Below are 27,698 nucleotides of genomic sequence, written 5' to 3'. Positions count from 1 at the left end.
TCTGTGGCAAATATATATGCCTACTTTTTTCCTACAGATTTACAGTTATAGTTAGAAAAGTATTAGTACTTTTATTTCTAATTTTGAAATGAATAGGACTGAAAATATATTTGTAAGTTTTTCTATCAGTTTTTAAGTTTTAGAATTAAGCACCCAGTAATCATACAAGCTGGAAATTATTATATACAAAAAGAATTAACAGATTTGTATGTAATGGGTCAAATGAATTGACAGAATATCAGTGTCTTGTTAATTCATCCCTGTCTTGTTAATTCATCCATTATCAGTCTTCTTTTCTGTTTTCTGGAAGTCTTTAGTGAAAAAGGAACTGAAACATTTTACTCTTTAAAAATCAATCTACAAAGGAAATTAAAACAGTAATAAAAAATCTCTAAACAACAAAATCCAAGGACCAGATGGCTTCACTAATGAATTCTACCAAACCTTCAAAGACAAACTAATAAATGTCCTTTTCAATCTCTTCTCCAAAACTGAGGAAGAAAATATTTGAAAACACACTTTGTGAAGCCAATTATTTAATGCCAAAAGCAAACAAGGACAGCACACACACATTCACACACACTCACACAAATACAGAGCAGTATCCCTGATGTTGCAAAAAGCCTCAAAACCTTAGCAAATGGAATTCAACAATGCATTAAAAGGATCATATATCATTACCAAGTGGGATATATTACAGGGATAACAAAAAAAAAAAAAAAGGAACTATTCTCACACCATGCCGACAAAAGGAAAGCCCTATGATCGTAGCAATGGGTGCAGAGAAGAAAGTTAACAAGATTCTGCACTCATATATGATGAAAATTCTTAGTAAAATAGGAATGGAAGGAATATACCTCAAAAGGAATAAAAACCATCTAAACTAAGCTCCACCTAAAACTGATTTAAAAAAAAAAAAAACTAAAAGGATTTATGTAAGAGCAAGTGCAGACAAGGATGTCCACACTGACCATAGTACTGGAAGTTCTAGGTAGAGCAATTAGGCAAGAGAAAGCAATTAAAGGAATCCAAATTGGGAGAAAAATGAAACTGTCACTGTTTGCAGATAAAGAAAATTCTAAAGACACTACTAAAAAAACTATTAGAAACAATAAGTCAGTAAAGTGGCGGGGTACAAAATCAAAAGACAAAAGTCTACTGCATTCCTGTATACAATTAGCTAGAAGAGCAAGAAATAATTCCATTAACAAAGCATCAAAAAGTACTGAATGCCTAAAATAAAGTTAGCAAAGGAGGTGAAAGATCTATTCAATGAAAAAATTAAGTCTTAAATAGAAGACACAAGAAAATGACAAGATTTCTTGCACATGAACAGGAATTAAATGTTAAAATGGCAACCTTACCTAAAGCTATATATAGATTGAATGCAATCCCTATCAAAGTTTCAATAGACTTCTTCAAAGAGAGCAAACATTACTGAAATTTATATGGAATCACCGGACTATGAATAGACAAAGAAACAGTGACAAGAACAGAAGGGGAATAGGATTATCATATTCCCTGACTTCAAACTATACTACTAGGCTAATGGTAATCAAAACAGTATGTGTAGGAATAAAAACAAACACAACAGGATACTGTAATAGACTTGAGAGCCCTGATAAACTCATATTTATATAGACAATTACCCTACTACAAAGGACCAAGAGTATACAATGGAGAAAGGAAAGGCTCTTCAACAAATGGTGTTGAGCAATCTGTAGAGTCAAATGTTTAAAAAGGAGGGAGATGGGGAGGGGGAGTAGTGGGGAGGGAGAAAGGAAGGAGAAGGAGAAGAAAAAGGACTACGTTTTCATACTCTTCACAAAAATTAACTCAAAATAGGTTAAAGATTTGAATGAACGATCAGAAACCAAAAAATACACAAAGTAAAAAGTAGGCAAAATAACTCCATGATACTGGCTTCAGACATGTCTTTGGGATGTCAATGGGAACACATGGCTCCCCACTTTGGCAAGGGAAACAAAAGTAAAAATAAACAAATACAATTCATCCAACTAAAACGCTATACAACAAAAGAAGCTATGATCAAAATGAAAAGACAACTTAATGAAAGTGTGAGAAAATAAATGCACATTATACATGCAACAAAAAAACTAATTGCTAAAATCTACAAAGAACTTCTACAACTCAACAACAAGAAAGCAAGCAACCCAATCAAAAAATGGGCAAAAGAGCTAAACAGTCACTTCTCCAGAGGACAGACTGCCAACAGGCAAATAAACTTCTCATCAGGAAAATGTATATCAAAAACACAATGAGATAACACCTCACTTCCACATCAAAAAGACCAGAAATGGTGTGAACCTATTTCCTTAAATCATTCGCTAAAAAGTTACCTCAATTTAAAAAAAAAAAAATCAGGTTACGAATGTTCCTGAGACAGGGACTCAGAATATTATTTGTTGAATCAATGAGCAACTACAGACATACCCAATTTCTCTTTACAATGTCAAACTCTTACTATCTTCTTTATTAACATCAGTATAATGTAAAAAAAAATAACATACCTGTATTTCTTCACGTTCCTTTTTATCTGGAAAAGCTCTTACAACAGAACTATACTTTTCAAAGACTCTACGTTCCTTTTGAAGCTTCCTCATTTCCTCCTTTTTAAACTCTTCTATTCGAGACAATTCTTTTGCTTTCTGTTGTTCAAAGTCTGCAATTTCTTTCCTAAAATAACCAAATCATGTTATCATTTAAGGAAACCATCTCAATAACCTTGTAGCAATAATTTAGAAATCTATATATGGTAGTACATCAGTGACAACCTAAAATTGAGGACTTGCTATTATCAATGAATCCATTCAATTTATATGATAGTATTCAATTTATATGATGGTATTTCCATCATATAAATTGATGGAAATACCATCATATAAATTGACCAATTAACTACATCCAAGAAGCATTCATCAGATACATACTATAAAGTCAAGAACTAGGTACTGGAGAAACAATGGTGAAAAAATTCTTAACTCCTATTAATAAGCTTATTAAGTTCTAATGTGAAAGACAGACAATAATGAACAAGAAAATTAAAATACATCGAACATTATGTTATCGAGAAAATAAAGCAATAAATGGGTTATGAAACATTAGTGTAGGAAACTAAAGTTTGCATCTTGCAGAGGTAACACTGAAATACAACCTAAAGCAAGTTAAAAAAACCATGAGGATTTAGGAACAAAATAATCCTGCAGAGTAAAACCAAATACAAATGCCCTGAGGGAGGAATATGCCTAATGTATTCAAGAATACTGGCCAATGCACTAAAACAGAATGAGCAAGAAACACAACAGCAAGTGACATTTATAAAATAAAAGTCAAAACAACAAAACAAACTAATGTATTACAGACTTCAGGTGTAAGTTTAGAATGTCAGTGGAACTATCACACCAGTTCACTCTGGATGCTGTGCTAAAAAAAAAAAATTCCAAATTCATTTCTGAAAGTATGTATCACTCAGATACAAAAGCCAGAGACATCTAAGAAAACAACAAGGTAATATCCCTGATGAACATAGATGTAAAAATCCTCAACAAATGATTGGCTAACAAAACTTGACAGCAAATTAAAAGGATCATACATTATGAACAAACGGATCCATCCCTGGGATGTAAGACTGGTTCAAAACAAATAATCTGGTAACTACTGTGGAAAACAATACAGCAGTTGTTAGAAAAATTAAATATAAAATTACCATGCAATCCAGCAATTCCATGCCTGGGTATATATCAAAAGAATTAAAAGCATAGACTTGAGCAACAATGTTAAAGCAGCATTATACACGATAAAAAAGAATAAACCCAAATGTCCAGCTGCATACTAAGATATGCCAAGGACTGCCAGCAACCACCAAAGCTAAGAGAGAAAGACCCTATTGACACCCTGACTTCAGAAGCAACCCTTTGGAAATTATGTAGAGCCACCCAGTTTGCGTATAATTTGTTATAGCAATTCTAGGAAATTAATACACTGGCCAAGACTGCACTTAAAATCATAGCTCCAGGGGCCCTCCCTGGCACAATGGGTTAGGATGCAACACTGCAAGCGAGCCATAGCTGTTTCAGTTCAATCCCCAGCCCCAGAGGTGATCCACATGGGAGGGTAGACCTCTCCTGACCTGTCCCCAGCTGCCCTCAGCATTGTACTTCGTAGATCTGCCTGTCCTGCTCCCCACTGTCTCTGGTGAGGCCTCTCACTACCTCTGTACCTCTGGCTTGTACCCCAGATTTCTAGGCATAAATAACTCTTTAAAAAACAAATCATAGCCCCAAACAGATTTTCAAATTTCAATTTATAATCTCTTTTAACAGCTTTGACCACAACAGGTGATTTTATTAAATTTAAAAATCCTTATATGGTAGAGATTTCACATCCTTTTCATTTATTTCTCCCTCTGGATTGATAAAAATAAATGTTTCAAATAGTTTTAAAATAATCTTAAAGATTCAATTGAATCACTGTATACTTTTTCCCAACCTCCTAATGCAAACTTACCTGAGTTTTTCCAAGGAATTTTCTCTTTCAATGCGAAGTTTAGCTAGAGATGTATTCTCAGCTTTAAATTTTTCTATTTCTGTTTCCAATTCAGTAACTTTGTCTCTCAAAACTTGAGATCGAGCATTGTCACCTATAAGATGAGCCATAAGTACTTAACTTGAAAAAAAGGCCTTCAAAACTAACACCAAGAGCCAAGAATACAGTAAATAAATGCCTGTGCTATTAAAATACGATAAAAATGAATTTTATAAAACTTCCTGAGAAAGAGTTCAAATTTAAGAATGATACTAGTTTGTTTTTTGCTTTTTTTTTTTCAAAAAACTATCAATCTCACAAGTTAGCACTATATATAAAAGAATCATTCAAGTCAATTTTTTAAAAAGTTCATTTGAGGACCCTCCCTGCGGGCGCAGCGGTTAGAGCCCAGCACTGAGAAGCTGAAGCCACGTCAGCCCAAATTCGATCCCTGCCCAGGAGGAGATCCACATGGCGTGGCAGACCTCTCCTGACCCGCCCGCTGCTCCCCTCAGCAGTGTACTTCGTAGATCTGCCTGTTCTGCTCCCCACTCTGTCTCTGGTGAATACTCTCACCCTCCGCATCTCTGGCCTGTACCCCAGTTCTGTATGAATAAATAAATAAATCTTTAAAAAAAAAAAAGTTCATTTATAAACAACTTACTAGTAAGTTACTAATAAGTAATCCACAAGAGATCCAAATGATTTATCAACTATAGAATCAAAGAAATATAAACTATTTCAAAATCAAATAAAACCCCAACTACAAACCAAAGAGAAAAAATTAACATTTTTCCATTTGAAATTTGCTGTGAAAAGGTAATTCTCTGCCCTTTTAGCAACAATCCTTTTAGAAAATAAATCTTTGTCATAGCACAAGACTGAAACATATATATCTACCCTTTCACCCAGTTATTCCACTTCTAAAGACTGGCATTTAAATTATACAATTTTTTGCAGAAAATAACATTTCAGTGCTATTTCTAATAATGAAAAACAAGTATTCAACATTCAGAAAATTACTGGAAAACTCATGCTACATTTATATAATTCATGTAACCTTTTATAAAATACACAAAGAATTTTAATGATACGCCCAATACATATTACACACACGGTCAAAAGAATGGAACAAGTTTTAATATATCTCTCTACTATATTAGAAATACATAGGAGAAATTCCTAGAATATCCCAAAATTATATTAGTTGCCTTTGGGTAGGTTGCTCATTAACATTTTTGCTTTATATATTTTAATCTTCTAAATTCTTTGCAAAAAAGTGCTACTTTTAAAATGAGAATTTTTGAAAATAGTTTAAGCCATAATTTAAAGCACTTAAGATTTGCTAAGCAATCAGTGTAACATGCTATAATAGGAAAGAGTTTTAATGTAAGTTTAAGGTATCCATCGACTGACTACTATATAGCTACTAAAGGCAATGAGGCAGGTGTGTATGTCATAACAATCTTCCAAGCAAGATATATAACAATACAGAAAAGGAATGTTTTATTGTGTAGAAAGCAAATTATACCACAGACTCAAAAACTATGCTTTCACATGTGTGGGACCTTTTTAGAACAGACAAACAAAATGGGAATTCTGGTGCCTCCAGAAAAAGATACTAGAAATCCAGGAGTGGGAAAGGTAGAAAACTTGTATTTTACCATATTTCTTTTTGGTCATAGCTAGCAAATTAATGCATGTAGCAATAAAAAAGAAAACATGTACACTGAAGTATTAGTACACAAATATTTACCCCACAATAATATAAACCATAAATCTGGTACCCGCTGGTTGTAAAAGAAATTTAAACACTATATTACTTTATAGTACAGTGCTTAATATTAAAGCTTTGGTTATGACATTTTAATTTGAAAATCTAAAAGTACAATTCATTCAAATCTCTTTCTTATACTAGTGACAATTAAATTATGCAAGCCCACAATTCAAATCAAATTTTAACAAATCACTTACCAATTTGACTTCCACTGAGCAACTTCAAAAGGCAGGATTTTAAGTATGCTGACAACATACTGATAAAAATATGCTACATTTATAACATTCTGATACATATAATTCTCTGACTTACCAGGGAGTTGCTCTTGACTTATGTTTAACTTAGGTTCATTTCCCAGGTGTGATTCTGATTTTGCTTTAGGTTTCAAAGAAGGGAAGAATTTCATCATCAGATCTGATGTAGGAGGGCTTGTGCTCCTACTGGATTTGCTCAAGTCTTCTCCCTTCTTGACTGATGCAACCTTCCTTTTTATTGTTTTGTCTAGTATGTCCATTTCACCCTTCTTAGGGAAGATTGTCTGTGAAGTTCCATAACTGGTTTCATCCCCAAAATTATCATACTTAAGTGAATTTTCTTCAAGGTCAGTCCAAGTTCTTTCATCATCAAAGTCAATTTTACTTATACTTTGAAATGAGGACTCAGAAATTTTATTTTTCAAGCCTTCTGATATGAGAGATTCATCACTACTATAATCTTTATCAGAAAAATCTAAATCAGTATCTCTTTTATCTTCTTGAATCCCAATGTCCCTAAAAGGTCCCTTACCATCACAGACTTCTGGACCATCTGCTCTGCTACTGAAAGCTCTTTCTTTATCCTCAGTTGATGGTTTTATGGTAACATCAAGTTGTTCCTCAGAGTTAGTGCTACTGTCACTGTTCATATTACCTTCATCCTCATTTACATTCCATCTAGTTTGATTCTCAGAAGTAGCCATTTGGAACGCTTTCCTACTGAGTTTAAAAGACTGTTCCCTCAATCCATCAGGTGAGGATAACAAATCAAGTTGTTTACGTGTGATCTCACACTCACTCTTATTTTCACATTCAGTGTGGTCCGGATGCTCATTTTGATTACACTGATTAGTGGGATCCACTGGTATTGTGTTCTCCTGCTGCACAGTTTTGACAGGGGTAGAAGAAAGCCGGTGCCCTTTGCAAATTTGTTGGTCCCTCTCTAAAATCTTCAGTACAAAAGAGGAATTACTGGAAAATGAAATTTCATCAGCAGCTTGTTCTAGAAACAAAAATTCATCTAATTCCAAATTCTCTTTTTCTTTTTCTCGTTCCCAATTCTCTAACTTATTATGGAGAGAAATGTTAATAGACGATTCTGACTCTTTCACATTCTCACTTATCTGGCTATTAGAAGCCATGCAGTTGACCAGTCCTGCTGAATAAGGAAGTTTGTCCTTAGTGTTTGTTTTATTCCAGACTTTGCAACCAACATCACAAAGTTTTATATACTCAGCTACGTTTTCTTTATTATTGGATTCGGTTTTTTCCCCTAACTTGTTCTGGTCTCTGAACTTCCCATCACATTTCTTTATCATCGATATATTTAATCCTGATGAAGAGAGGTTTTTCCTAATGTTACTCTTAAGTACTTTTGGCTTCTGATTGAGTGGGACAGAGCCACTCTTAGTTCTAATGTTATTGTTCTTTTTAGTGGGAGGGTTCTCTTTATTTATAAGAGCAGTTTTCCGCTGGAATTGCTGCCTATCTGTTTTAAGCATAGGCTGATCCTCTGAAATGTTCAGGTTTTTTGCTAGTGTACCTTCTCTCCCTTTTTGAAATTTAGATTTAGCATTAGTAAATCTAGCTAAACCTTCTCCTCGTTTCAAGAATGGTTGTTTGGGTTTTGCTTTGATTAGCAATGATCCTTCTGCTTCCTAAAATAAAAGAACAATATTTAAATTAACAGTAGTAACAGTTATTTTTTTTTAAATAAGTCATAAACAGATCTTTATCTAAAGGCTTAGCTATTTTAAAAAAAAAAAAAAAGATTTATTTATTTATTCATACAGAACTGGGGTACAGGCCAGAGATGTGGAGGGTGAGAGGATTCACCAGAGACAGAGTGGGGAGCAGAACAGGCAGATCGACGAAGTACACTGCTGAGGGGAGCAGCGGGCAGGTCAGGAGAGGTCTGCCCCCGCCATGTGGTCACCTCTGGGGCAGGCAGGGATGAACTCATGCAGAAGTGGCTTTAGCTTCTTAGTGCTGTGCTTTAACCCCCTGCACCATCAGGGAGGGCCAAGGCTTACCTATTTTAATGGAAATACTAACCCTTATCTGTTTTTGTTGTAATTCTTGTTCTTCTAGCCGAATTTGTTCTTCTAAGAATTCTTCAAAAGTCTGTTTCCTTTCTTTAATAGCAGCTTTAATAGGCCTAGTCATAAGAATAAATTGAAACTTATTTAACATGCAAATCATGATAGAGTGAATATTTTAAACAATATGCATGATAGACAGTCCCAACTACACCAAGAACTAACTTCCAAAATCACAGACTCCCCTTTGAGATACTAAATAATAATATAATCCTGATTTCCCAAAATACAGAAAAAACAACATACTACACATGATTTTTTTCTTAAAGTGCATCTGGGAATAACAGAGTCCATCATAATAGCTTGAAATATATTTAATATATAATTCTTCAAATACATTTTTTAAATTAAAATATCCTCAAAATTTGAATAGATCAAAAAGTCATTTGCCCATCCACAATATACATTAAAATATTTTTAATATTTAAGAAAATAATAACCCGTCAGTATATTTCATGTTTTTTTAAACTTTTATAATTTTATAAATTTTATAAAATTTTTAAATTTTATAACCAAACTTACACAAGTATCATTTACAATATAAAGGACACAAAAATAGGAAACTCAAGTTTTTATTTTTCTCTTCTCCTTTATTACTAGAGGGAAGATTTAATTGATTTTAACCAAATTTCTCATTCGAAAATTTATTGTTAAATTCTTCTAATACAAAGTCAAAGGTAGTTTAACTGATATTAAACAGATGAGCTCTCTGCTGCTGACAGTATGTGATAGCTTATTCAAGCAAAAACAAGAAAACTATGGCTCTTGCAAACAAAGAAAGTGCTCAGTTATGATTAGCTACTTAATTGTCACATTTCTTATTCCTTTCAACATGAATAATACCTTTCTTCAATATTAACCACTTCTGAAGAACCATCAGGTTTTGTTAAGTTCACATCATTCTCTTCATGAATCTGTTCCACTGTTGTCTCCCAACATGGCAAGATACCTTCTCCTAGGGTGAAATTAGAAACTATTAAATTCAAAAAACAAGATTAGCCTTAAGAACTTGAGAATTTTACAAACTACTACACAAAAGAATATTTAGCTTAAAGTAATATATATCAAAAATTTTTAGATTTAGGAAGGATTTCTTTAGTAAGATAAAGAAAAGTGACAAAACCCTAAACCCCAATCAAGGCACAACATTCTTCGAAGGTTTATTTAAGGGGGGGTGGGGGGGAATGCGAGCTTTCCCAAATTTAAAAAAAAAAAAAACACTTAAAAGCTGTAACAACTGAATAAAACCCATGAACTTGAATGGCTTCTGATTTTTAAAGAACACCTCTAACACATATTTAGGATACTAGGGGGAATCTTAAAATGGATTCAGATAGTAAAGAATTATAATGTCCTTAGGTATAACAACAACATTGTAGTTATATACAGTCATATAGATAAGATAGATAGATAGAAAGAGATAGAGATATATAGATATATATAGGAGTGTCCTAATTTTTACTTGATGCATTCTAAAATATTTGAAATGATTTAACATAATGACTATATGTTACTTACAGTGAAAAGGCTTGGCACATTTTATATATGTGTGTGTGTACATATATATAGACATATAAAAAGAGACAAACATATGTAAATGAAGTAAATATGGCAAACTACAAATTGAACCTAGATGGAGGGTAAATTAGTAATCACTGCAGTGATCTTTCAACTTTTTGGTATTTTTGAAAATTTCAAAGTAAAGGGTTAGGAAAGTACATTCTTTAGAAGCAGAGAAAAAGACCTTTGATCTTTCCATACCAAGACATTAGCACTAAACTAGGAATAGATATCATGCACAATAGTGTCCAATGGTAATTAGTAGTACAGACACCTTTGGCTGTGCTTTTGTTTGTCAACAACTTATAGCACAGGCCAAACATCTCATACCGTCCAACAAAGTCCAGGTATGAGGGGGTGCCACTGAAAAGTCAGGAACCCTGAAGCTGGCTCTTACTGGATCTCTTTGTTTTGTTTTGGCCACTCCTGACATGCAACCATTTTGCATTTGGAGGCATTTAATAATGTAAAAATTAATTTTACATTTGGCTTTTTTAATAAATAGGCGATTACTGTAAAGTTAATATAGCAAAGTAAGGCAGTGCTAGTAACATGTTGTAATAATATATTCCTGTCCAAATCAATAATTCAAACTCCCTCATTCCACATCTTCCAGATATACACACTGAATTAAGCTCTAGAGGAAAATAAACTTTTTCATTCCTTACCCTGGCCTTGTTTTAATTTTTTTTAAAGAATGCTTTAATAAAAATGAAGATCCTTGGTAACTAGAGATAAAAAAAAAAAAACAGCTTTCCTTTTGTTTTGCTAACTTTTTATTATTATAATATGAATAAAAATGTTAGTTGTAACTATCCAAATTAATTTGCCTGCTTTATCATTAAATTGTTTGCCCAGCTGCAAAAAAAAATAATAATCATAATAACATTTTACTTGTTAGCTGTGTTTTCCTTAAAAAATTGTAAGTGATGATTGAAAAAGATACCTGCATCCCCATGTTTATTGCTGCTTTATTTACAATTGGAAAAACATGGAAGCAGCCCAAATGCCCAAAAGTAGAGGACTGGATTAAAAAGATGTGGTACATATATACAATGGAATATTACTCAGCAACCAAAAAAGAGAAACACATGTTTTTGCAGCAACTTGGATGGAGCTGGAAAAGATCATGCTTAGTGAGATAAGCCAGAAAGAGAAAGAAAAATACTGGATGGTTTCACTCATAGTAGGAGTATAATGGACCAGGCGAGAAAATAACAAGAATAATGAACAACCATATACCAGAGACATTCTGTGGGGGTGGAGTGGGGAATGGGATCAAAAACGGGGGGGTGGAGAGGAAAGTGCACAGGATTATGGTGATGGCACATGGGTAACTTGGTGATGGGAAACCCACAGGGATTACAATTGAGATGGAAAAAAATGTACAAAATTATGTAAAAATAAACTGTTATAAAATTTTTTAAAATGCAAAAAAAAGATGTAAAAAATAAACTGTTATTTAAAAATTGTAAGTGTTATAATCTTGGCTAAAGATCAAAAGACTTCAAACTGTTCTTGGGAAAATGTAATAGTTGTTTTTTCACTCAATGCGAATGCTGATGTAATCCCACTGCTTGCTAACATAAAAAATAATAAAGACCTGCGATGACACTTGTTCGTGTCCCTCATTCACCTTTACCAACTGTCATTTCCTACAGGAACCTCTGTCACCCCAATTGTTGGAGCTGGTCTCCAACAAACTTACGTTATACAGGGGCATAGCATAAAAAATGAAAATTAAATATAAATTATAAATACTGGAAACTTTTTCCTACAGAAAGAACATCATGATTACCATGATGACCACCATTAAAATTATGGTTATAGAGTCTCACCCATAGCATAGAGGAATAGAGATGTTAGGATCACCCACTCTCTTAAAAACGGCTTTAAAAAATAAGATTTGCTCATAGAAATATGGAAAAGCACTGCCCCATCTACAGAATCCCAAGATTTTCCCCATGGAGATCTCAAAATAAGGTTGGTGGCCTCTGAGGGGAAGGAGCAGAAGGAAGGCAACGGGGAACGTGGCTGGGTCAAGCAAAGATCCCCAGTCAGCAGAATGAGCTGGGGTCAGCCACTTAGGGAAAGGTAGAGGCAACCAAGGACACTCTGAAATTCCCTGGAGAAATATTCTGACAAGCAAGTGGGCAGAGACCCTACCCAGGGTAGGTACAGATCAAGGAAGTTGAAAACTCAGAAATCTGCATAGGCACCCAATCTCCCTCTAGTAAGAGATCAAAGTGAAATCAGCCTAAGCCAAGCCAGGCTCTATAAAAAATCCAATAGCAGAGAGGACTTGTAAGATAACTTACCAAGTCCTTATGAAAGTAAACGAACTGCGCACAAATTTGCAGTCCCACAGAAACAGCAGGGGGTAGGATGAGAAGGCATTGTGGGCATCCACAGTGACTAAGACAGCATAGGTCCAGAAGTCTCTGCAGGGCCTTCTCCCAGCCAACTAATTAATCATTGAGTCAGGCAGTCCACACTTATCTCCTCCTACCAGAAGACTCAAGCTTCATAGAGCACAACTTCCAGGAAGAAGGAACAACAGGAAAACTTTGTATAACGTTGAGACAATAAACAATGTGCTACCAATTTACAACTCAAAGTGAGATCCAGTCATAAACCAAGACTCCCTTCCTGTCCCTATCTCATGACAAGGTAAATTAAGAAGAAAAAAAATACTGAACCCCAGTACTCCAACCAAATATACACACTCAAAAATAGCAAACAAGGAAAAACTCCTGCCTAAAAAATAAGGAACTTCTGAACACAAGATGGAAAAGCAAAATGAGAAGGACAGAAGTCTTGGGACAAATATAAAAGATACAGAAGTAGAGAAATGATCACACAAAGACTTCAAAACAATATTTAAAATGCTAAAAATCTGTGGAATGTTAAAGCAGACAGCAGGTCCAAGATCTTAAAAAGCAGGTCCAAGATCTTAAAAAGCAGATCCAAGAACAGGGAGCTCGTCACTGAACATTTTAAAATATCATAAAAAGAGATAGAATGAAATGCAAAAATTTACAAAGTACTTTAAGCAGAATTAAACTGGCAGAAGAAAGACTTTCAACAGCAGAGACTCAAATGAACAAATCAATTTAGAAGAAGGGAATCAAACAGTAAAAATGAGGAAATAATACAAGATACAGAAGATTCAATAAGAAGAGGAAACCTAACAGTAACAGGGATCCTAAAAGGTAAAGAGAAAAAAAAAACGGGAACAACAATGATATGCAAAGAAATTACAACAGAGAATTTACCAAAACTAAAGAATGAGTTAAATTTGAATGTTTGAATACTGAACAAAATAATCAACCAGTTAAGTAAAGTAACACGATATAAAAATCGACACACAAAATTCAGTAGCATTCCTAGATACAATCAATCTGAAGAAGAAATCAAGAAAACCATCCGTTCTATAACTGAAACAAAAAATTAAATATGTGGGAATAAACCTAGTAAAAGCAGTAAAAAATTATAAAATATTGTAAAAAGAAATAAGACATCGTTTGGAAGAATTAATATTATCAAGATGGTCATCCTAGCAAGGACAATTTACATTTTCAATGATGCTATTCCAATAAAAATTTCAGTGACATTCTTAAAAAAAAAAAAAAAAAAAAGAACAAATATTGAAGAAATTCATATGGTGCCACAAAAACCCAAATAGCCAAAGCTTCCCTAACTAAAAGGGGGCTACAAACTATACTACAAAGCCATAATAATCAAAACTGTATGGAACTGAAGCAAGAACAGACATATAGACCAATAGAATCCAATAGAAAAATCAGATATAAACCCACAGATTAATGGACAGTTAATCTTTGACACAGGAGCAATATGCAATGGAACAAAGAAAGTTTGTTCAATAAATGGTGCTGTCAAAACTGGGCTGCTAAATGAAGCTAGACTACTATCTCACACCATATAGAAAAACTAATTCAAAACAATTAAAACTAGATATTAAGACCTGAAAACATAAAATACACAGGCAAAACACTACCTGACATACACCTCAGTAATATTTTTAAAGACACATTACCCAAAGCAAAGATAGTGAAGTAAAGGATAAATAGGACTACATCAAATTAAAGAGATTCTGTACAACAAAAGAGACATTAGCCAAAACAAAAAGGCAACCCCACTGACTGGGAAAAAATTTTTGCATGCAATACCAATAAGGGACTGAGCACAAAAAGCTACAAAGAGCTGATGAGATTCAACCAAAAAAAAGTTAAAAACCAGTCAAAAAATGGGCAGAAAAACTGAAAATACACTTCTCCAAAAAGGAAATGCAAAGGGCTAACAGGCATACAAAGAAATCTTCACCAACACTTATAATCAGAAAATGAAAATCAAAACTACAATGAGACAACATCTTTTACCAGTGAAAGTGGCACATATTAAAAAATTTGCAACAAATATTGGCAAGATGTGAAAAAATGTGAATTCTCTTACACTGCTAATAGGAATGCAACTAGTCCAACCACTAAGGAAAGCTGTGTGGAGGTTCCTAAAACCGCTAAAAATGGATCTTTCATATGATCCAGCAATTCCATTCCTAGGTATCTACTGAAGGACACAGAAATATTAATACAAAAGGATGTGTGCACCGTCTATTTACTGCAGCACTATTTACCATAGGTAAGCTAAGGAAACAACCCAAATGCCCAAAATTAGATGACTGAATCAAGACGTGGTACATATACACAATCGAATAGTACTCAGAAATTAAAAAAGAAAAACTCATGCCATTTGTAGCAACACAGATGGAGCTAGAAGGGATCCTGATCAGTGAAATAAGCCAGAAAGAAAAAGAAAACTACCAGATAGTTTCACTTATAGGAGGAATGTAGAGGATCCAAGTAAGGGACGCGTGGGGGGATTGTAATAAAAGAAAAATAAAAATCATCAGGCAACTATATGCCAGAGACATTCTGTGGGGATTGAGGAGGGAGTAGGGTCAAAACAGGGGTGGGAAGAGCACAGATAATGAATATGAGTGACTGGTGTGAATTCACCCATAAAAAGACATAATCTAAAAATGTTGGCAAAAAACTCTAGCCACTAATACTTTATTCAAAAGAGACTCATTTAAAACCAAAAGACATAAATGAACTAAAAATAATAGCGGGAGTAAGGTCATAAACGCTGATACTCAAAGAGAAAAGCAGAAACTTTTCTCAAATCAGGTAAACTAGACTTTCAACTGAAAAAAAGTAATCAGGAACAAAGATGTACTCCATATAATGAATAAGGGAACAAGTCACTAAAAAATTTAACTGATGATATTTGTGCACCTGATACAGAAGCACCTAGTTACATAAAGTAATTATTAACAATCATTTTTTGAGACCTCAACACATCACTGACACCATCACCGCCGCTTCAGTACCAGTCGATCCCCGACCCGGGATGATCCACATGGCATGGCAGATCTCTCTGACCCACCAACAATAAATATCGGCAAGATGTGAAGAAAAAGCAGTGGACTTCATTGATCTGTCTGTTCTGCTCCCCACTCTGTCTGTGGTGGATTCTCTCACCACCTCTCACCACCTCTGGTCTGTACCCCAGTTCTGTATGCATAAATAAATCTTAAATAAATAAAGGTCTTAAATGAAGTGTTAGAACAAATGTATTTAATGAACATTATAGTGTTTTCTATCCCAAAAGAAGTAAACAAACTTTCTTCTCTAGTGCACATGTAAGATGTGCACTCTTTTCTCAAGAAAAGAGCATATACTAGAACATTTTCTCTGAAAATTCTATCTAGCATCTTCACAGACCAAAAGCTGTAAAGACAGAAATTAATATGAAAAGAATTCTGGAATAAAACCAAAACATGTGGTGATTACAGAAAATGCTTCTGAATAATCCCTGGGTCAATTAAAAAAAAAAAAAAACAGAAAAGACCAAAAAGTATCTAGAGATTACTGAAAATGGAGACACAAGCTAACAAACCCTAGGGGGTACTAAGTGAAATTTTATGGCAAGAGAGGCGCACATTTAAAAAAAACCCATCTGGCCCTCTCTGGATGGCACAACATGTTTAGGACCAAGCACTGCAAACTGGCCGCAAGCCGCTTCAGTGCAAGTTCAATCCCCCGCCCCAAGAGGTGATCCACATGGCATAGCAGACTTCTCCTGACATGCACACTGCTCCCCTCAGCAGTGCACTTTGTAGATCTGCCTATTCTGCTCCCCACTCTGTCTCTTGTGAAGCCTGTCACCGCCCCTGCACCTCTGGTTTGTACCCCAGTTCTATATAAATAAATAAATAAATAAATCTTTTTAAAAAAATCTCAAACAATCCAACTCTACAAACTTAAAAGTAATAGTAAAAGATCCAAAAACCAGAAGAGAAATAGCTAAGATTCATGCAGAGATAACTGAAATTTTAAAAAGGCAGTCCAAAAATATCAATGAAACTAAGAGTTGGTTCTTTGAAAAAATAAAATCAACAAGCCATAAGCTAGGATTACTAAAAAAAGAGACAAAACCTGGATAAGTAGAATGAGGAATGAAAAAGGTAAAATTACGACAGAAACTGCAGAAATACACAGATCATAAGAACCTGTTACAAAAGCCTCTACACAAATTGAACAACCTAAAAGAAACTAACAAAGTTTTAGACTCATACAAACTCCCCAGGCTGAACCAAGATTAAACAGACAGCTTAAAAATTACAATAACAAGTGCTAAAATTAAAAGAGTAATAAAGTCTGCCCAGGATCAGATGGACTCTCCAGGGATTGTACAAAACCTCCAAACAAGTCCTAATACCTGCTGTACTTAAACTCTTCAAAAAAAGTCAGAGGAAGAAAAACACCCAAACTTACTAAGAGGTCAGTATTACCCTAATCCCAAAACTAAACAAACACAGGAGAAAAAAAGAAAACTACAGATCAATATCTCTTGTGGATATATAAACAAAAGCCCCAAGAAAATCCTAGCAAACCAACATATTGACCACCAAGATCAAGAAGACTTCATTCCAGAGATGCAAGTCTGACTCAACACATACAAATCAATCAGTGTCATTTATCTCATCAACAAAAAACATCACCTCAAGCGATGCCAAAAAAGTATTTGAGAACCTCCAACATACATACATAATAAAAATTACTCCAAAAATAGGAATGAATGAAACCTAGTAAAGTATTATAAAAGCTATACATGACAAACCCACAGCCAACATTATACTCCATAGTGAAAAGTTGAAAGCATTCCCATTAAGATTAGCAACAAGGGCCCTCCCTGGTGGCGCAGTGGGTTAAAGCACTGCACTGAAAAGCTAAAGCCACTTCTGCATGAGTTCGATTCCCGCCTGCCCTGGAGGTGACCACATGGCGTGGCAGACCTCTCCTGACCTGCCCACTGCTCCCCTCAGCAGTGCACTTCGTTGATCTGCCTGTTCTGCTCCCCGTTCTGTCTCTGGTGAATCCTCTCACCCTCTGCATCTCTGGCCTGTACCCCAGTTCTGTATGAATAAATAAATAATTCTTTAAAAAAAAAAAAAAAGATTAGCAACAAGACAGGAGTGTCTACTATTATCACTGTTATTCAATATTTCAAAGTCGTAGGTGAAAAATTAGGAAAAAAAAATATAAAATAAATCCAAATTGGAAAAGAAGTGAAATTGTCACTGTTTGCAGATTACATGTTAATATATTCAAAGAAACTCTATCAGAAAGAATATATTTAAAGAAACTTCTAGAAATATATGAATACAGTAAAGTGACAAGATACAAAATGAATACACAAAAATCTGAGAAATTTCTGAATGCAAGCAATGTATCAAAAAGAAAGGGAAATAAGCAAATAGTTCAATTCACAATCACATCAAAAATAATTATCAAATACCTGGCAATAAATTTAACAATGGAGGTGAAGGACCTATATGCTGAAAACTATAAAATTCTATTAAATAAAAGACAACACACAAAAAATGGAAGAATATTCATGGAATGGAAGAATTAAAGTCATTAAAATGCCATTAAAAATAAATTAAAATGCCATTAAAAAGCCACTAATAAGTTAAATGCCATTAATAAATTAAATGCCATTAAAAAGCCATACCTATCAAAATGCCAGTGACTATTTTTAAGGAAACAGAAAATTATCAGATTTATATAGAACTATAAAAGGCCTCAAATAGATAAAACAATCTTGAGAGAAAAGAACAAAAAAAGATAAACTCATGCCATTCGAAACAACACAGATGGAGCTAGAAAGGATTATGCTCAGTGAAATAAGTCAGAAAGAAAAATATATGGTTTCACTTATAAGGCAAATATAGGGAAACCAAATAAAGGATCGGGGGGAAATAGTAACAATTTTGAAAAATACAACAAAAATAAACAACTATAAGTCAGACATTCTGCAGGAAAGAGGGAAGGACAGAGATGGAGCAGGAGGAGTCAAGGGACTATGGTGAGATTGCATGGTGAATTGGTAGTGGAAATTCTATGGAGATTACATCTGAGAAAAAGGTGTATAGCAAACACTGTAAAAAAAAAAAGAACAATAAACATGTAAAGTATGTATGAATAAAATTAAGAGGATATATAAGACATTATAAATATACATATATGATAAATATTAAAGCATATTATAAAATATACCATAAAAAAGTGGAATAGTTATCAGATTATTTCACTCAAGTGTGGAATAAAAATAAAAAAAGAAATACACATAGGCAAAATAACAGTAGGAATAAATCTTGAACTCAGTGAAGTAACATATAATGGTTATCAGAAGGAACAAGGGGGAGGGAAAAGATAATGGGAGGAGGCAGATGGGGTATTAGCACAGGTGGTTTGGTGCAGGGTGAGTAGAGCATATGTCCATATGTATAACAGCAAAAAAATGTAACCCAAAAACAGATTTCTAAAATGTATAGTTATGATGAATACAGAATACAACGTATTTCCCATGTTGAATGGGGAAAGAATATGTTATTATACAATTTTCTAGATTACAAACATGTCAAAAAAAAAAAAAAAAACAGTAACAGGCAGGATAAAGGATTCTTTTTAAAAAGACAAAAAAATAAGCTAGAAATACTCCATGTGTTTACACCACCAGATACTGAGTACTAGCTCTGAGACAAGACAATTTTGGACACTAAGAATACCGATAAAAGTAAAGCGAAGATGAGGGCACATGGGTTATTTGGTGACGGGAAGCCCAAGGGAGTTGCAACTGAGATGGAAAAATGCACAAAATGATATGAAAATAAATTATTTCTCATATCCATTATCCTCCCTCCACTACCATAAACACTGTAAATCATCTCAAACAAAGTTCTGAATGAAAAATGGTAGGTGTAGAATTTGTCATATCCCTTTTTGATGTCACCGTGAGCCCTAAAAGATCTGAAGTCAACATGAACAATGGGACTGTCCAGAGAGTCACAAATTCTATGTCCAATTCTATGTCCAATCCAGGATCAGTGTCTGTTGAATAGAAAAAAAAGCAAAAAGGACTTTCTCATCTTAGGATAACCTGGTGAAACTGTTAGTTAAGTACATAAGAAAGAAATACAGGTAACACACCTGTATGATGCTTTTCTTCCCTCAATTCATTTTTTTTTTCACAAGTGCTTCTTGGTACTGTGCATAAAACAAACTGGAAAAAGCATCACCTTTTGAAGTTAAGACAACATCTTGAGTAGTTCTACGCAAGTTGTTTTGTTCATCAGATAAAACGTTGGAAGTGTGCCTTTTTCTACGATTTGATTCTCGGTGATGGGAAACCCATGGGGATTACAATTGAGTTGAGATGGAAAAAAAAATGATGTAAAAATAAATTGTTATATTATTAAAAAATAATAATAATTTTTTAAAAAGTATTACTTTTTTTCCTTATTAGGAAGTTAATATGAGGAACAAAAATCATGAAATGTTAATGTTCCAAACTGAAACTTTCACAGTTTTGAGTATATTTAGTCACTTGCAGAAAATGTATACACCACCTTACTCTGGAAGGTACCACCTATGCTCCATCTGAACACTGCTGTAGTTGTTGACTTTACAGCCCATGACAGAAAGAGAATACCACTGCAGACAGGTACAAGTGATTTAAACTGTTCCTTAATGATCAATAACTGCTTTGTGTCATGGCATGTAAAAGTACGTTCCCTTCATATTATCATTAACATTCAAGTGGTAGAAATAATTACTGTAACTTTTCTGTTTTCTGTACTTTCAAAATTCCCTGTATTACTTTTTGCCCATTTTGCTCAAGTGTCTGCTTTTGAAATAACACAATGTTATTTCAAAAATATTGAATATGCATTTCTTTTATGTATCTCCAAACTGCAATTCTTGGAGGGTAAATGACCTGCTACCATCTTTTGTTTCTCCCAGGTTGTCTCAACTAAGAAGTCACAATGGGAAATATTTAAACACTTTTAGAGTCATTTAAAGATGTTTAAAGAGCCACACATTTACCTTACACCCAGACCACAAATAAAAGTGTAAATCAGGAAGATCTTCATTAAATGAAGTATGACTTCCCTTTCTTCATAGCAATACTTTCCCCATTCAAATTACTTTTTATTCGTGGTCATACATTTCTGCCTGATAATATCTTTGATCAAACAGCAATATCCCAAACAGCAGGTCTCAAAGCTGATCTGAAAGCTGCCTGGAGGTTTTCAAGATTCTTTCAAGGGCTTTTAACAGATCAAAACTATTTTCATAAAACATTTAGACATTTCCATGGACTGATGGAACAAAAATAAAATGGAATCTCCTGATGCCACCATCCAAAGAGGAGAACACCCAACTGTGCAAGCAGTCATTGCATTCATCATCACTACAGAACACTTGCAATTTAAAAAAAAAAAAAATTCTACAAAAGAGTATGGTGGAGAAAGTGTGAGAGTGTGAGCACAAGTAGCGGTGCTTTGTCCCTAGTAGGACAAAGGAAGCAGGAGTGTGTCTCCTAAGTAGGTGATTAATCAGTCATGGGCAGATATGCAGGAATGAGCAGTGAAAAGCTGCAGAGTTGATAGGCCATGAGGATAAATGTCATCCTTAAAGTGACATCACCAACATGGTGGCAAAGAATTACTGGGATTAAGTTCTCACTTATACATAATAAGTAAGGGCGTAATTAGAGCAAACTCCAGTCAGAACTCAGACATTTTGGACAGGACAGGTGACCCAAAGGAATCAGGAGGAAGATGAGAGCAACAGAGATAGAACGGAAGGGGGGATATCAACCAGGACCCCTTCCCTCCTCCTCCTCTACCCACAAATCTGGAACACCTCAACCAGGAAAAGAAAAGGAGAAACATGAAAGCAACTGCGAAAAGATGAAGCATATTAAAAACTCCAGAAGGTTAAACAAAGATCAGGAGGCTAATTCACATGGAGAGGAGTGGGACTATGGCAGGTCCCAAACCTTTGACTTTGAACTGATCTGCACTTGTCTGGTGACTGGTGGTAAATGATAAAACTCAGCCTACTTGCCACAATTAGGCACAAGGCAGGGGCCTGGCTGCAGCCTACAGGAACACCCACACCCCCACCAGAGCTGAAACTGAGAAGCAGCGTTTCCACCTTGAGAAGCTGTTCTCTGTGACAGTGGAAGCTGGGCAGGGCATGGCACCAGCATACAGCACCTGGCCATTAGTGGGAAGTTCATCAGGGTGTGGCCATGGTCTATTGGAGCAGGCAGGTTTCCACCCAGGTTGGAAATCCAAGCAACCCCATGACTGCAAGCCCAAAGGGGAAAAACACACCACAGAAAGAGCAGTCACCAGAACTCACAAACAATAACATGGAAGAACTTCTCTGCCTGTAAGATAGAAAACTTAGAATCACCATGATTAATAAACATAAAGAAGATGAAAAGGAAAAACATGATACGAAACAAATAATCAATGAACTGAAGAACAAAATGAGACCTTACAAAAAGAAAATAAAAGGAACAAAGGAGATTAAAAGATCACTGGAGGAGATAAAGACTCCTGGGAAAAGTAATGAAATCAGAATTGATGAAATGGAAGAACTAATCAGTACTCTTGAAGACACATAAATAAAATGGAAAAAAGCAGAACAGGAAAAAGAATGAAGAAAAGACTTTGAGAGCTAGCTGATACCATGAGGAAAGGATCTTCCAGAAGGTGAGGAGAAAGGCCAGGAAATCAAGAAAATATTCAGATATAACTGAACAAATTTCCCAAGTATGAAGAAGGACATGAAAAGAGAAAAGAAGCAAGAACACCCCCAAACTTCCACAATGAAAGGAGAACTACTGCAAGACACATAATAGTAAATTTTAAATTATTTATCATTTTATTTAGAAGGTAGGGTTACTACGAAATATGTTTTATGAAGACAACATTACACTAATACCAAAACCTAACAAAGACAACACAAAAGACCAATCTCCCTAATGCAAAAATCCTCACCAAAATCTTAGCCAACAGATGAGAAAATAATAATAATAATGAACAACTATATACCAGAGACATTTTACGAGGGTGGAATGGGGAATGGGATCAAAAACGGGGGCGGGGAGTGCACTGGACTATGGTGATGGCACATGGGTGATTTGGTGATGGAAAAGCCACGGGGATTACATTAAGACAAAAAAGGCACAAAATGATGTAAAAGTAAACTGTTAATTATTTAAAAAGAAATCTTAGCCAATAGAATCCAACAATGCATCAAAAGGATAATACATCACAACCAAGTGGGCAAGTGGGACTTACTCCAGGGTCACAAGGATGGTTCAACATCAAAAAATCAATTAATGTAATCCATCACATCAACAAAAAGAAAAGGAAAAACTACATAATCTTATCAATAATGCAGAGAAGCATAATGCAAAGTTCAGTGTCGATTTATGATGAAGGCCCTTGAAATTATCATAATAGAAGGAACATACATCAACATGATACATGCCATATGTGAATAAACCCACAGCCAACATTATTCTCAGTGGAAAAAAGCTGAAAGCCTTTCCTTTGTGATCAGGAACAAGACAAGGATGTCCACTATCACGACTGTTCTTCAACATAGTACTGGAGTCCTAGCCAGAGCAGTAAGACAGGAAAAACACATACAAGGAATACAAATAGGGAAAGAAGTGAAACTATCATGATTTGAAAGATGATATGACAGTTTATATGGAAAACCCTAAAAACTCCATAGAAAAACTAATCAATTAACCAGTTTAGTATAAATCAACACACAAAAGTCAGTAGCCTTCCCATATATAACCAGTCTGAAGAAGTAGAAATCAAATAAACCATCCCCTTTACCACTGAAAGAAAAAAAAAATACTTGGGAATAAACCTAACAAAAGAGGTAAAAGACCTAAACAAAGAAAATTATAAAACGCTATTAAGAGAAATACAAGAAGATACAAAGAAGTGGAAAGACATCCCCTGCTCATGCATCAGAAGAATTAGCAGCATTAAAATGGCAAACCTACCAAAAGCAATATACAGATATAACACCATTCCAATAAAAATCTCAATGATATTCTTCAAAGAAATAGAACAAATACTGATAAGATTTATATGGAACCACAAAAAACCTCTAATAGCCAAAACTCTCCTGACTAATAGAGAACAGAGGTATCACACTCCCAGACTTCAAACCCTATACTACAAAGCCATAATAATCAAAACAGCATGGTATTCAAACAAGAACAGACATACAGACCAATGGATTAAAATAGAAAACTCAAATATAAACCCACAGTTTTATGGACAGCTAATCTTTGACAAAGGAGCAAAGAATATGCAATGGAACAAACAAAGTTTTTTCAACAAATGGTGCTAGAAAAGCTGGGCTGCTACATGCAAAAAAATATATATATATATTACTACCTCACACTATACACAAAAACCAACTCAAAATGGATTAAAGAACTAGCTATATGACCTGAAACCATAAAATATCTAGAAGAAAATATTGGTGCAACACTACATGACATATACTTCAGTAATATCTGTAAAGATACATCAACCAAAGTATGGATAGTGAAGGAAAGGATAAACAGCTGAGACTACATCAAATTAAAGAGCTTCTGTACAGCAAAAGTGACAGTACACAAAACTAAGAAACACCCCACTGACTGGGAGAAAATTTTTGCACACAATACTAATGATAAAGGACTGATCACAAAGATATACAAAGAGCTGACAAAACTCAACAAAAATAAAGTGAACAACCCCATCAAATAATGGGCAGAAGAGCTAAAAAGACACTTCTCCAAAGAAGAAATGCAGATGGCCAACAGCATATGAATAAATGTTCAACATCACTTGTAATAAGGGAAATGCAAATCAATACCACAATAAGATATGCTCTCACACCAATGAGAATGGTTACTGTTGCACTATTTACAATAGGGAAGATGTGGAATCAACCCAAATGCCCAAAAATAGATGACTGGATCAAGAAGATGTGATAGATACACACTATGGCATATTACTCAGCAATCAAAAAAGATGAACTCATGCCATTTGCAGCAAGATGAATAGAGCTGAAAGGGATCAAGTTTAGTGAAATAAGCCAGAAAGAAAAAAAATATAGCAGATGGTTTCACTTACAGTAGAAGTGTAAGGAATCAGAAAAATAAAAAGCAATTGTAATAAAGTAAAAACAAAAATCAACAATCTATAAACCAGAGACATTCTGGTACTAGAGAGAGAACAGGATCTGGGGTAGAGAGAGAACAAGATCAGAACAGAAGCAAGAAGAGCACACCAGACTATGGTGATGGCACATGTGTGAAGTGCTGATGGAAGTAACAGGAATAACCACCAAGATGAAAAATGTACAAAATTTATACATATAAACAAAATAAAATAAAAAACAAAGGAGAATAGTGGTATCACACTTCCAAACTTCAAACTATATTATAAAGCCATAATAATTAAAAGTGTGGTACTAGAACAAAACCAACACAATGACCGAAAGTCCTGAATAGATAGCCCAGAAATAAACCCATATTTATATGGATAATTAATCTTTGACACAGGTACAAAGAATATGCAGTGGAACAAAAAACAGTTTGCTTATTAATAAATGCTGCTGGGAAAATTGGACCAACAAAGGCAAAAGAATGAAACTGGACCACTACCTCACTCTATGCATGAAAATGAACTCTAAAAGGGTAACAGATTTGGGCAGAGACCTGAAACCATAAAATATATAAAAGAAGATATAGGAATAATACAACAAGACATACATCTCAATAACATTTTTAAAGACTCATCACCCAAAGCAAAAAAAATGAAGGAAAAAATAAACTCATGGGACTATATCAAACTGAAAAGCTTCTGCACAGGCAAAACAGCTATTAACTAAGACAAAAATACACCCTACTGGCTGTGACAAAATCTCTGCACTCCATACAATGAATAAGGGACTGATCACAAATATATACAAAGAACTCTCACGTATCAACAAAAATAAAGCAAACAATGCAGTAGAAATAAGCAGGAGAACAGAAACCATACTTTCTCCAAAGAGGAATTGCAAATGCCTAACAGGCAAATGAAAAACTGTTCAACATCACTGATAATCAGAGAAATGTAAATTAAAACCACAATAAGCTACCACCTCACACCAGTGAGAATGGCACATATCAAAAAAAAACTAACAACAACAAATGTTGCAAGAATGTGGTGAAAAAGGCACTCTCTTTCATTGCTGGTGGGAATGCAAACTAGTACAGTCACTGTGGAAAGCTATAAGGATATTCCCCAGACTACTAAAAATAGAGCTACTACTAAAAATGGAGTTAGAGGAGAAAGAAAAAATATCAAATAGTTTCACTTATAGAAGAATATAAGAGAACCAAATAAGACATAAGAAAAAATGATATTGTCATTACAATACAAAATAAAACAAAAACAGACAATTATAAACTAGAGATATCCTACCAGCGAAGGGGAGACAGAGGGATCAGAAGGAGGAAGGGAGGAATGTGGGGGACTGTGGTGTTGATGTAAAGGCGAACTGGGGGAGGGAAAAATATTGCTTAAAATGAAAAACAATGTAAATATATAAATTTAATAAAAAATGTTTTACTTAAGTAGCAAAATTATTAATTTTATTAAATCCTTGAATTTTTTTAACATTCTATAGGTCAAAATGAGAAGTACACCAGGTCCTTCAATAATATCATTTCATTATAACACCAATGAGAACAGTTCTGTCCAGATTAAACATGTCATTATTGTCATTACTGGAAGACCTGCTTTTGTTGTCGACTGTTGTTGAATATTGCATTTCCAAGACCTACCAATGAAGTGAGAACTTAGTATTGCATAAATCACTCCTGCTACAAACCAAGACATGGCTATATAACTATTTAAATTTTAAGCTCAGGACCCTCCCTGGTGGCGCAGTGGGTTAAAGCACAGCACTAAGAAAATAAAGCCATTTCAGCATGAGTTTGATCCCCACCCCGAGGTGATCCACATGGCGTGGCAGACCTCTCCTGACAGCAGACCTCACCTGACCAGCCTGCTGCTCCCCTCAGCAGTGTACTTCATCACTTGGCCTGTTCTGCCCCTCACTCTGTCTCTGGTGAATCCTCTCACCACCCCTGCACCTCTGGCCTGTATGCATAAATAAATAAATCTTTTTTAAAAAAATTGTAAGCTCAACTTATCATTTTCTTAAGGAACAACACTTTCAGCTGACAGGATGAATAACAAACTATGATGATTTAAACCATGGTACTTGGCAGATACTTTCTCAAAAATGAAATGAGTTAGTTACTTGAAGAAAAACTGATAATAATTGTTTATAATGGTAAAAATCATAATTTTTTACAACATTTCCACTACTAGGAGCTTCATAATTTTATGAGATCAGTAGTGGTATTACAGATAAAATGCTTTAATAAGATACAATACTGGAATAATTTAAAGAACTATGTAACTCAATGGACTTGTACTCACCAAATAACCATGTACAACTTTATAAAATCATACATGATGGGAAGACCCATTCAAAATGCAAAGATATTCCAATTTACCTTAATGTAATAGAATATGAAAAAGTTCATTAATGTTTCAGACTCCACACTACAAATAATTGTAAGATGTGACCATTTGTTGAGCTTGTATGCAGTATCAAAGAAATAACTACAGTTACTTGAAGACTATTAGAACACTCCTCTGACTTTTCTGGTTATTATAACCATTGAGAGTGGTTATTTTTCACATAACCAAAACAATATAACGCAAGAAATTAAATTAAAAAATCAATACAAGAGTCAACTGTGTATATTAAAGACAAAGAGATTTTAAAAAAATAAGAAACAACTTTTGTAATTAAAAAAAAAAAGAAACAGAATTCAGCTAGGGAGGGGAAACCAAATCCTGGGAAAAGGCTGCAGCTCAGAACCAGAGACCTGAGGATACACCGCAGACCTGTTGCTGACCTTTGTCCCAGCAGCCCC

General features: G+C 34.6%; 1 protein-coding gene across 1 annotated transcript in view; it reads right to left on the bottom strand.

Moving 5' to 3' along the window:
• CENPJ (centromere protein J) overlaps nt 1-27,698 on the bottom strand; it is an 80,682-nt gene that overhangs the window by 39,117 nt on the left and 13,867 nt on the right. Inside the window, exons 4-8 of the mRNA XM_012723135.1 lie at nt 9,519-9,630; nt 8,632-8,734; nt 6,635-8,234; nt 4,528-4,660; nt 2,532-2,697 (exon numbers count right to left, since the gene is read on the bottom strand). Of these exons, the coding sequence (XP_012578589.1) occupies nt 2,532-2,697; nt 4,528-4,660; nt 6,635-8,234; nt 8,632-8,734; nt 9,519-9,630 (2,114 nt within the window). The remainder of the gene's footprint in view (nt 1-2,531; nt 2,698-4,527; nt 4,661-6,634; nt 8,235-8,631; nt 8,735-9,518; nt 9,631-27,698) is intronic.

The sequence above is a fragment of the Condylura cristata genome, unplaced genomic scaffold (assembly GCF_000260355.1).
Source record: "Condylura cristata isolate star-nosed mole 26May11 unplaced genomic scaffold, ConCri1.0 scaffold00010, whole genome shotgun sequence".
Lineage (NCBI taxonomy): Eukaryota > Metazoa > Chordata > Mammalia > Eulipotyphla > Talpidae > Condylura > Condylura cristata.
This window is presented reverse-complemented; position numbering and strand designations above follow the sequence as displayed.